Source organism: Dioscorea cayenensis, chromosome 10 (assembly GCF_009730915.1).
Source record: "Dioscorea cayenensis subsp. rotundata cultivar TDr96_F1 chromosome 10, TDr96_F1_v2_PseudoChromosome.rev07_lg8_w22 25.fasta, whole genome shotgun sequence".
In the NCBI taxonomy this organism is placed as follows: domain Eukaryota; kingdom Viridiplantae; phylum Streptophyta; class Magnoliopsida; order Dioscoreales; family Dioscoreaceae; genus Dioscorea; species Dioscorea cayenensis.
Window position 1 is genome coordinate 20,440,078 of NC_052480.1, and position 12,065 is coordinate 20,452,142.

General features: G+C 32.3%; 1 protein-coding gene across 1 annotated transcript; it reads left to right on the forward strand.

Annotated features, from left to right (window-relative positions):
• The first annotated feature begins 2,329 nt into the window (after window positions 1-2,329).
• LOC120270586 lies at window positions 2,330-7,660 on the forward strand. The gene is made up of 6 exons (XM_039277641.1): window positions 2,330-2,520; window positions 2,597-2,642; window positions 2,770-2,890; window positions 5,015-5,094; window positions 6,946-7,046; window positions 7,240-7,660. Exons 1-6 carry the CDS (start codon window positions 2,368-2,370, stop codon window positions 7,282-7,284), a joined length of 546 nt encoding a protein of 181 aa, XP_039133575.1. The 5' UTR covers window positions 2,330-2,367; the 3' UTR covers window positions 7,285-7,660.
• Window positions 7,661-12,065: the final 4,405 nt, after the last annotated feature.

Genomic DNA, 12,065 nt, shown 5'->3' on the forward strand with positions numbered 1-12,065 from the left:
ATCATGGAAAGAACCTCAAAAAAACAAAAACAAAAAAACAAAAACAAAAACAAAAACAAAACAAAAGTGAAGACAATACATTAAAACCTCCAAAAAAAAAAAACCAAAAAATGTAATAAAAAAGGGTTAGAATAAATAGCAACATACCTAAACGCTGTTGTTAGCATCGCAACAGTGATGTAGAGAGCAGTCATAGATGGTGGATTGAATGGGTATAAAGAACTCATGCTCATAGATCTAGCGGCTGCAGCTCACCCTCTTGGCCCATCTTCATCCATTATCCGCTCTCTTTCGCATTGCCTCCGACGAGTCCACAACCACTAAGAACCGCCCATGGTGGGCTAACTGTGCGGCACATGCAAGGGAGAAAAAATCTGCACCTAGAGGAGAGAAGATTAGATTAGGTTAAAATTTCCAATAAAATGATAAAATAAAAGATAAAAAAAGGTAGCCAGACCCATCTAAGCCCAGGGGTGAGGGTCGATGGGTTCGACAAGATTGAACTGGGGTTGAACCGAGGTCAATAATACAACATTAAATAATCTATTATAATAATTAATAATGATAAAAATAATAAAATATATATTTTAATAGTAAAAAAAAGAATGGGTTAAATATGATATTTAAAATTTTAATTCTATATCTTTCTTTTATTTTTAAAATATCTCAAATATGATTAAATTTAATATTTAAAATTTAAGTCTTATATATATATATATTGATTTTAAAAATATAAAATATTTAAAAAAAAAACCTAATAATACACTCAAGTTCCAAGATCCCACCCCATAAAAATAATAATAAAAAAAGAATTCTTGGCACTCAAAAAAATAAAAAACAAGAAAATTCTCTCTCTCATCTCCTTCTCGCCGCCACCCTCACTTCTTTGTGTCAGACTTCTCACTTCCTCCTGCCAGGCTTCTCCTTCTCATCGCCACCCTCACTTCCTCCTGCTGGGCTTTCTCTTGCTTCTCCCTCCTCACTATCTCGCTAGTCACCGCCACCCTCACTTTCAAGAGATAAAGCTCAGGTCAATATGTCCCCGGGTAAATCAGGCGGGTTATCGAATTAATACCGGGTTTCTATACATCCAGCAACCCAAGTAACGATCAACTTTATCTTACCAGCATTAAACAACTCATAAATTAAAAAAAAATATATGATTTCTTAATTAAAGTTCTAGAAACAAAGATGCATACACATCGTATAATAAAAGTTTTAAAAAAATTAAAATAAAAATACAAAAAGATTTAACCATTTGCAATTTTTTTTTTTAAGTGGGACACAAGCTGTGAGTTGGTATCATGGCTAAAAAAAATCCTTACTCATAATAAAATCAAGGTTGTTAGACCCGGACCGGCCCGGCCGGTTCAACCGGAAAAACCAGGAACCGGTCATGTGGGCGGCCCGGGTATACCCCATTGACCCGGGTATTAAAAAACCCGGTGTTAACCCGGTGACCCGGGCGGTTCAACCGGGAACCGGTTGACCCCGCCGGGTCAATCGGGGCACAATGTTTAATTTTTTTTTACATTATTTAATAATTTATTATTATTTTCTCATTAAAAATCACAAAATCGTGTATATTTATTAATATTAATTTATAATTTATAATCAATAAATAGAATTACAATATATATTACAAAAATTAACATTTAAAAATAAAATATATTAATGTGTTATGTAAATACTTTCTAAAAATTTAATTTATTAAGAAAATAAAACAATAAATGAGTGTAATTTTATTATAAAAATATAAAATTAAAGTATTCTAATTAAATAAAAAATATAAGAAAATCTAAAACAAAATAAAAACTCAATTGAGATATAAGAATTAGTGAATTAAATTTCTTATTTATTTTAACAAAATCAACCAATAAACAAATATATAAATAAATAACATCGAGAGAAGTTCGATAATTATATATTAATATATTAAATTTGTAAATATTTAAAAATGTAAAAATAAATGATATAATTAGAAAACTCTACTGTATATAAGGTCATTTATCAATTTAAATATCAAATTTGAGTAGGTTTTTATAATATAATTATGGGTTTAATATTATATTTGCTTATTATTAATTATTATAATATTTTTTATATTTAATTATTGACCCCGGTTTAACCCCGATTCGACCCGGTCGAACCCATTGACCCCTGACCCCTGGGCTTAGCCGGGTCATTGTCCGGGCCGGGTCTGACAACCTTGAATAAAATACACCATCTATTTTCATCAAAAATTTACACATAAGCCCTTCTTTAAAATTAAAATTAATATTAAGAAGTTTTTGCTCGAAACAAACCCTAGTATCACTGAGGTCTATAAATACGACCTTGGGTGTACGGTTTCCCTTGATCGTTGCCATGGAGCACAAGAACTCCTCGACGGAGTCGCCGGAAAGCTCACCGTCACCGCCGTCGCCACCGCCAACCTCATCTCCTGGAGGGGCAGCGAAACACCTCGTTGGGCTTCCTTCCCGTGGGCTGTTCTCCTCCACCATTCCATCGTCCAATTTGGTACTTCCTCTCGCCCCGTTACTCGAAATCTCTAGGGTTTTTGGTCTTGCTTTAGGGTTTGAGAGATTTTTTGCAGGGTGGGATGCGTGTTTACGTTTGTGATCATGACACCGCTCCGCCAGGTTTGTCCTGATCCTTTGTTTTTTGAATTTTGTTTTTGATTTTTTTGGAAATTTAGTTTGCAGTGTTTTGGTTTTTGAGGTTCAAATCTAATCGTGGGGTTTTTGGGTCGCTTTTCGGTGCTTGTAGAAGAGCAAGTGATCAAAACGAATGGAACGAACATTCTCATTAGAGCTCTTCAGATCAACAAAGAGAAGAGTGAGCAGAAAGATGCACATGCGAAGGCTGCACAAGAGAAGAAGGGGAAGAGGTGTCGAATTTGTATATTTTGATTAAATATTTCTTTAATTCCATGATTTTGATATCCTAAGTTACCCTTAAAGTTATGTTCTTGCTACCATTATTGCTTCAAATTCATCTTATTCTGTATGGTATGTCTTTTGAAGATGTATCTTTTTAATCTATGCTCCATTTGTACTTCTATTGGTTGGAAAACATGTGAAATTGAGATGATTAAATGCAAATTCAGAGAGTTTCAAGTTGTTGTATATTAGTTATGAATGCTGTGTGATGTAATATTTGGGTAAATTAAAGTTTGTAGGCTGTCAAGTAGTAGTTGTTGTCTTGTAAAAACTATATTGGTTAATGAAAGGGTAAATTAAAGTTTGGTTGTTGTCTTGTGAAAACTGTAGTGGTTAATGAAAGGGTAAATTAAGGTTTGTAGGCTGTTAAGGAGTAGCTTGTTGTCTTGGGAAAGCTATGGTGGTTAATGAAAGAGTAAATTAAAGTTTGTAGGCTGTTATGGAGTAGCTTGTTACCTTGTGAAAACTATGATGGTTAAGGAAAGGTTAAATTACGGTTAATAGGCTACTATGCTGTTAAGGAGTAGCTTGCTTTCTTGTGAAAGCTATGAGGGTTAATTAAAGGGTAAATTAAGGTTATTTATGCTGTTAAATAGTGCTTACTGTCTTGTGAAAGCTGTATTTATTAATGAAACGATAGATTGAGCCTTTTATGCTGTTGATTAGCCTGTCATCTTGCAAAAGCTATGATGCTTCATTTGGGTGTGCTCCTCATGGGATGCAGTGCCCCATCTGAATGCATTGCAATGTTTGTTTTTACAATCAATTGTGTAAAGCCACATTCAAAGAAAAGAACAAACATAAGGGAAAGAAGAGAATGTGTGTGAAAAATTAGTTACTCTACCAGTATGTAATTTGAATTTCAGGGAGGCATGTTACTTAGAACTACTAGTTTATGGGCAAAGTGAATTAATTTAAGGCATATGTTTAGTAATAAGAGGTTTCTTTAAGTCATATTAACAGAGCTATCTCAGAACTTTACTATAGAAAATGGTGAACTACTTCTATTCTAACTTCAGAACAGATGCATGTGCAAAGGTGAGTTGATCTTATACTGTACTTCTCATTCCTCCTTTTTGACTAGACTCTTTTTGGCCTTTGAGGAATTTATACATTACTTTGATCAAATTCTCTGCCCCTTCATTATTTTTCATTTGCACGTTCTAATGTTTGTGGTTTATTTTGCATAAAGTATAGGTTCTTCTGACAGTTATGTACTTAAAGAGGGTCATAATTGATTATCTTATTGTAACTTGTCAATCTTTATAAGTATCCATCTTTACCTGTTGTCTTGTTCCATTTTTCGACCTTTTTTTGTCTGATAAAAGCTTAGGTTTTGATCAAGATTTGGGGCAAAGTAGGTCATTTATGAATCCTGTTGTCAGTTATGCTATATTGTTATGATGTTGCACAAACAATGTATGCATGTCACCATCTTGTAATGAAGCTATTAATACTGCAATGAAATTTGTGTGTAAATCAGGCCCGTTTTTCTTTTTTTCTTTTTTCCTCCTTTTCACTTAAAAGCATCAATTAGATTGTAAACTAATCAAGATGCTTTTGAATTGCTCTAGCTTGTTTTGTTTAAGAAAAACAACCAAGCTTGAGGGGCCTAGTCAGTTATAACCTAATCTTAGACAAATTCAATCTGGGACTATTTTTATTTATTTATTTATTTTTTTAAGATTTAAAGTCTTCTGACAACCCAGAAATTCTTTGATGCTTTTTGCTTGAGTAACTATGATTTATGTTAACTTGAAGTAAGCTTGAGTTAGTTCTTCAAGGTATCAAAATGTTTATACTTGACTTATTTCAGCTAAATCACAATTAGAGCTAAAGCTTGAATTAACTTTTCTAGATCAAGCTAATCTCATTTTCTTCTATTATTGTTATGTCTCTTGAATTCTTTTTCTCGGATGTATGAATGATTGGTTATTATCTGTATAACTTTAATAAAGTATTTGACAAGGCGAGAGATGCACTTGTGGTTTATCTTTTTAACTCTACTTCTGCCTGTTTTTTCATTTCATTTTCATGGTTAGGGATTATCTAACATGGCTGACTTTTGGCAGATCTGCTACTAGAGCGCTAGAGAGCAAGTCTCCAGCCAAAAGAGCTAACACTGGTGGTTCTTTGAGCACATCACGACAAGGTGCGTTATGCTGATTGTTCTATATGTCAAATTTTGTGTTATTAAATGAGTCAAGCTCAAACAATTGTATACTTGTTTGAATTTTCCTTGATATGACTTAATAGTTATATGTATATATATATATAGATATATGATAGTTAATTGGAAAATGGCCTAATAATCCCTCAAGCTGCTTTCCAACATTTCTCTCTTTTATTGTATTAGCAAGAAATAGTTGCTGCAACTAGAATGACAAGTTTAACCCCGCAAACCATTAAACTCTCCCTTTGTTATTAATAAGAACAATAATGTTATGTATTTAATCATGGGCATCAAAACAATTCGTGTTCATAACAATTTTGCGATGCTCATTATTGAGACACTTGTGATGCTCATGATAAATTTGTAATATAGGCATGATAAACACACTTGACATGAAGATTTAGCGTCATTGTAATTAAAAGCGCTAGGTCCTTAAGACGATGAAAATGTAATTTGCTTGATGCGCCAGGCGCCATCCTAGGTGCTAGCCCGAGTGACATGAAGCTATTTAAAAAAAAAAAAGAAAACAACATTTAAATAATATAAGATTGAACTTAAATCAATATTATAATCATCTACTAAAATATTGAAGACCCCAAACAAAAACAAAAACATAAAACCACAAAAGACAATCTAAACTTTCAGGTTAGCCGGCAAGACTGACCTAATTTAGAATATTTCCCAATTAAACTTTCTTAACTTTCACGTGAATTCTCTCAAGTTTTCCTCTAGCTTTCTTCTTGAGCTCCTTGGTTTTTAAATCTCTTTTGTTGTTTTGCTTAGTAGGTAACATTATTTTCTCCTAAAAAGTCTCTCTAGATTCCTCTTGTTGTCTTTAATCTTGTTTTGAAATAAATAGAAAACCTCTCTTCTCTTAATTATTACAATTTCCAAGTATAATTATTTATATTTCCTTTATAAACACATATTTATTATTCTATAATATAATTTCTTAAAAAGCATTTAAAAATCGGTAAAAAGAGAGATTTAACAAAGGTAACACTTTCCTTGCTTTTTTTCCCTTGCACCTTGGTTGAGGTGCTCGCCTAAGCATCGTTTCTTTGATGGTGCCTCACTTAGAGAGTTCGGAGACACTATAGGCTCCACCTTGCCTGGGCGCATAGATGAGCGCTTTTTGCGCTTTTAATAATACTGCTTGGCATTTCTTGGATATGATACTTTTTTCATAGTCCGCTATAAGAATGATAAATATGGCATGATCTTATTTTGCTGTCCTAGTAACACTATTGAAGATAAACTGAAGAAGTTTATGGATATTATTACTTAATCTGATACAATGATATATATGGTAGGCCCTGATGGTAAGTTATAATGAACCTCAAATCACAAGCCGTAATGATAACGTTTAGCAATAAATGTTAGGATGAGACTTGATGACAATGACTTATCTGTCCCTTATTAGGCATCTGAAGATCTGCACAGCGGAGTAGGGTGGAAAGGTTTAAAACATACATAATAAGGTTTTCTTGTTTAAATGATACCTATAATAAGAAATCAGTGAGGATGAACCTTAATTTAATGCATGATGATTAATGTGAGACTGAATATTTTGACACAATCCCAAATGGGATGACCAGGACAAAAGAAAATGACCATTAATAATCCATCACTCACAATAGCTTACCTTAGAGTAAAGGTATGTATATGTGCAATGGTGGTTCTCCATTTTGCATCTTAATGTACTTGAATGTAGACACTTAAACACAAGGCTAAGCAAAAAGATTTTAGGTAAGAAACTAATTATCAATATATGGATATTTTTGTCTGATTTTAATACTGTAAAGGAGAACAAATTTTTTTCTTTTTAAGGATCAAGCAATACCCCATCTGAGAAGACACTCCAGGTCATGACTGTAGAACAGTTGCGAGCACATCTTAGGGAGAGGGGCCTATCTACTAAAGGAAAGAAGGTACATTACAGTCATATATATTGTTTGTTAATGTTATTTTTTCTTTGGAAGTTGCAATTTTTGTTAGCTATTATTTGAGCATGAGTGAATTTGTTGTGATATAATCCTCAGATTAAAAAAAAAAATCATATGTAATTGGTAAGATCAGCTTTTAGTTATTGCATTTTTTTTTTTAACATTGCACACCACTCAGGATGAACTGATTGCGCGCTTGAAAAACAAAGACAAAGATGCTTAGTAGGATGGAAGAAGAAGCCATCTAATCATCTGTCAAAGCCATGCAGTAAAAGTTTGAGAACTTTATATTGTAGCAGCTTGTAAAGGACAACTTTATCATCTTTTTGTGTTTTCTTAATGAAAAGCTGTAACCTTCATGCCTCATTTGAATGTCATGTTATCGACCTTAGCCAGGGTTGTATTAGATCTAAATATCTAGGCGTAAAATTTTTGTCTCATAGGAGCAGATGAACTCATGAGGCATGCAAACTGTTGTAGGCTCTCTATTTTGGGGGTTTTCTATGTTGTGTCTGTGTGTGTGTGTGTGTGTGACTTCACCTATAATGTCAATGCTTGTGTTAGGAAATATAAATACAAAGTAATGTTGTCCCATTTTATATGCACTTTTTGATGATGCTCAATGTCTTTGGTTTACACCTTTTAGGTATTTGAATTAATGGTGCTAGTAGCTTTCTCACTTTGAAGAATTTATTACTTACCAGGTCTTTATTTTTCTTTCAAGGAGCTTTTGTACTGAAAGCTATAATTTTGTTCTTTCATTATTTAAACCTCTATTGGAGTTTGTTTTGTGGTAATATGGGTGTTTTTAAGCATTCTTTAAATTTATTAAATTTGTTTTAAGTAATTGATGAGTTTTCAATGATTTTTAGTTTTATTTTTTATTTTTTGTAAAAACTAATAATTAATAATATTTATTTTGATTAGAAAAGTCTATTTTTAATTTTAAAATATTTAATATTGATTTTGTTAATTCTACTTAAATTTTTTCATTGTAAGTTTGTAACAGAGGGGGTTGACGACAGCATCTCAAGTGCATAAGTATGGTTTGGATAAATAATGAAGAAAAAGAATGAAAATAATGAAAAATAAATTAATACTATAGAAAGAACAAGAAGAGGCCGTGGTGGGTTGAAGAGGTTTTTTTATCAATGGAGATGTGCTAAGAATCCATAATGTTCAATTTAATTTAAAAAGCTTTCTAGCAAGCTTTGATATTTTTCTTTTTAAATTTTAATTTTAATTTTTATTTTATTTAAAAAGTTGGTTAATAGTACTATAGACTTATTTAAATTATGATTGTTTAGTTTTTAAAAAAAAAAATTAGGACTTTTTTACTTCTTGATGATTACTTTTTATGTATGCCATTGTTGCTTCATAAATTCCTGTTTTTTTATGTTTGTAAATAAGAACCGACAAAGCCCATGTATGGGCGGGCCCAAATACCACCTTGGAAAATTTGGCATTCCAATGTTTCAGAATCTAATTAACAAATAACGAAGATTAAAAGAGGGCAAATAAATAAATAAATAAAATTACATTTGAGATGTGCATGGTATATCTACCTGCAAATGAAACTCTGGCATTTAATCTTATTGAGCAATATCTACTGGAGATTGTGGTACAACTGAGCATGATTTTTGTTATCCCTAATTTGATTGCAAATAAGGTGCAGATACAGCACAAAAGGTATCAAGTATAGCATAACATGATGAAACTTTTGTATCATAAAACCATGGTGAGAAAAATTCATTGATGTGCAACACAATTAAAAGATATAATTGCTCTTTTTTAAAATAAAAATTTACAACCAATTTTCACAGTGTTTTTATGAAAAAATTATATAGTTTATGAATAAATAAATTTATGATTTTTTTATAAAAATATAATTTTTTTTACTTTAAATATTTTTTTATAATTAATTACTAATCAACATATTTTGAACATTACAAAAATAATTATGAGATGAGAAAAATTTATAAGATATTATCTTTGAATTTTTAATTGTAAGACAAACATAGAACAATATAAAAGGGCATTACAATAAATCATAATTTTTTGTGCACTACTTATATGAATCAAACTAAAAAAACACAATAGATTTTGTGTTGTCCATTAAATATCAAATATAAAACAGTACAAGTACTTGTGTTATAAGCACTTATTTTATGTTGTATTCATGTGTGAATCAAACCGAACCTCGAGATTATTCATACACTTATCAACCCATTTTAATTTACATAATAAATTTTCCATGACAAAATGTTAACCATACTTAAAATGACATGCCCATCCTTTAATATTTAAAAAAAAACAATATGATAAACTTGAAATAATTTCATTTAGTCAAGATAATACAATCAGGTCAGACAGGCTCACAAAATTTAACACACGCAGTAAATTCCAGCCTTTGCTTGAAAGCCATAAACCCCTTATGCTCTTCGTTTGCGAAATGGTCCTATGGGCCTCGCATAATCTTTGCCGAATGGACTTCTTAAGCCCATATATTATAACTACTTCAAAAGCAAAGCCTTGATCTCTCAAAAACCTTCTGGCTACTACATATAAATATACTCACGAGAATTGCCATGTAGAAAAGTTATCATATCAAGTTGTTTTGATGGTAATTAAGAAGATATCTGCCTCTCAAGAGAGCTCTAACTAAACTATAGTAGAAATCACCATTTTAATTCCTATGCTTAGAAGCGTAACCAAACTCCAGCTCTACTTCTCTGAAGCATTAGTGCTTCAGAGAAGGCATTAAAGCATAATCAAATTCCTATGCTAAGAATATTCTTCCTTTTTACTTTCAACCTAGTTAGGAGGCTTTTGCTACTCAAAACAATTATTCTATCTCATTGATGCCCAACAAGCATGTGCCACTACTTGATTGAATTTGTCTCAAACATAGATGAGTAAACTCCTATTGAACTAATTATGGTCGAAAATTGAGGAACATACTGACTATGAATCTTTATTCCTTTAATAAAAACAATAGCACCATGGAAAATCATCATGCAACTAGACACAGCAATCACTTTAAAACCATTTGAATCTAAAACACTGAATGAGATAATATTTTCTTTAGGTTAGGCACATGTCTAACATCTGTTAAGGTCTTGATGACATCATTGTGTATCTTAATAAGAATGATACGAATATCAATAATCTTATAAGTAACATCGTTGCTCAAAAGATTTAATACCAATATCTATATCAATATATTTATACACGGAAAACTAATTACAAATGTGACACATGTGAAACAAATATCCCAAGTAAAAAATCCACTCATATGTGAGTAAATTTTAGATAGCAACATAAACGTATAGGCACCACGTGTTGGAGACCGATTGTGTGGTAGTATTGAACATGAACTGAAGGGTGAAGTACATGAACCAAAAAATGAAGACATATAAACCAAATGGTCAAATATCGGATACATTGAGAGAAAAGTGAGAGGCATGGAACAAAGTATCAATCACATGGCAAAAGCAAAATGATAAGGGTCAAAATCCAAAGAGGTCACGAAAATATGGGAAAATATTAAAATGGATACCAAAGTTCAATTCATATCTTTTTTGGATACCACACTTTAATTTCGTTTCAATAGGAGTGTACCCACCCATTTCCGATGAGAAATTGTTGACGTGACCACCGGAATAACCACGTGGCATGTGTTTTAACAACGCATTTGGTAATGTGGAAAATGCGGCAGTGAGGATGTTATAATCCTCATCACCCATTTTGTGCCACGGCATCTGATTTTTTGCCAAATCAGCATCCCAACCTTTTTCTCCCTCTTCTTCTTTGCCTTCTCTTCTCACTCTCCATCTCCTAGTTTTCTCATCATTCTTCTTCTTCTTCTTCACAGCTCATACCAGAAGACATAATTTGGAAGGCTGGAGGATTGTCCTAAATAAAATTTGGATGGTTGGTTGACACACCAATTCAAAACAAGCATTTCAATTGCCATAAGCCTCCTCCATCTCTCTGTCTATCTATCTCCTTCTCTTTGCATCAGCATCGAAGATATTCTCAGTTATATGTGAATGTTGTAACAAGTGTTCATCCGTTGATGAAGGTTATTTTTAGAATAGGGTTTCATTTTGATGTTATAGGGTTCTATTGTAGAGGGTTTGAATGTTGTAATAAGGGTTTTCATTTTAATAAAGATTGCATATTAATGCTTAATTTGTAAAGAAGAGCATCAATATTTATAAAATAAATTGTTTAAAAATGGGCTTGGAAACTGAATGGCTAGCTGATGCAGCAATATGAAATTGTGTAAGTGAACACCTGTAAATAATTTGAAGACCATATGGTTTGAAAATAGTGAAATATATTCATAATGAAGACAATGTTGTCAAAAGTTAGATGTTCTATTTATAACAAAGAAGACATGCTACAAAATTTGTAAGGCTTGCTGCTTTGCACTTAATAGGGAACTCAATGTTTGCAAACTTTACAAGCTTTGCACATAACCCATTAATTCTATACAATCAAAACATTTGCACATAAAAAATAAAAGAAGAAACCAAAAAAAGTGTTTTTAAACAATGCAAAAGTTCTGGCACTAGGACATTGTTGATAACATACACAAAAATCAGCAACATACACTTGCCCAAGCTTCATTATGCTCATTGGGTACCACTAGAAACAGCATACCCTCTAGCACCAGGTGGCACCCATATATTTTTTTCTTTATAGCAGCCCCATCTTTAATATTCACAGGAGGCCTTGGTACATGAATTCTTGAGGTTGATGGAGGGTTTTTTTTTTGCATTTGAGACTGATTTACTTGACTTTATTTTTGTCTCCCCAGGTTGCCAATTTCATTTGAAGTTGATGAAAATAGCACACCCTCCATCTTAAACATTCATAGCATTGTCATTCATTTTGTCACCCCTTGTTGGCAATTTATTACCCTTTGGCCTTCTATCACTCATACTTGTTTCCCTAATAGGAGCCTTCTCACATGTGTCAATAACCTAGCATGGGCAG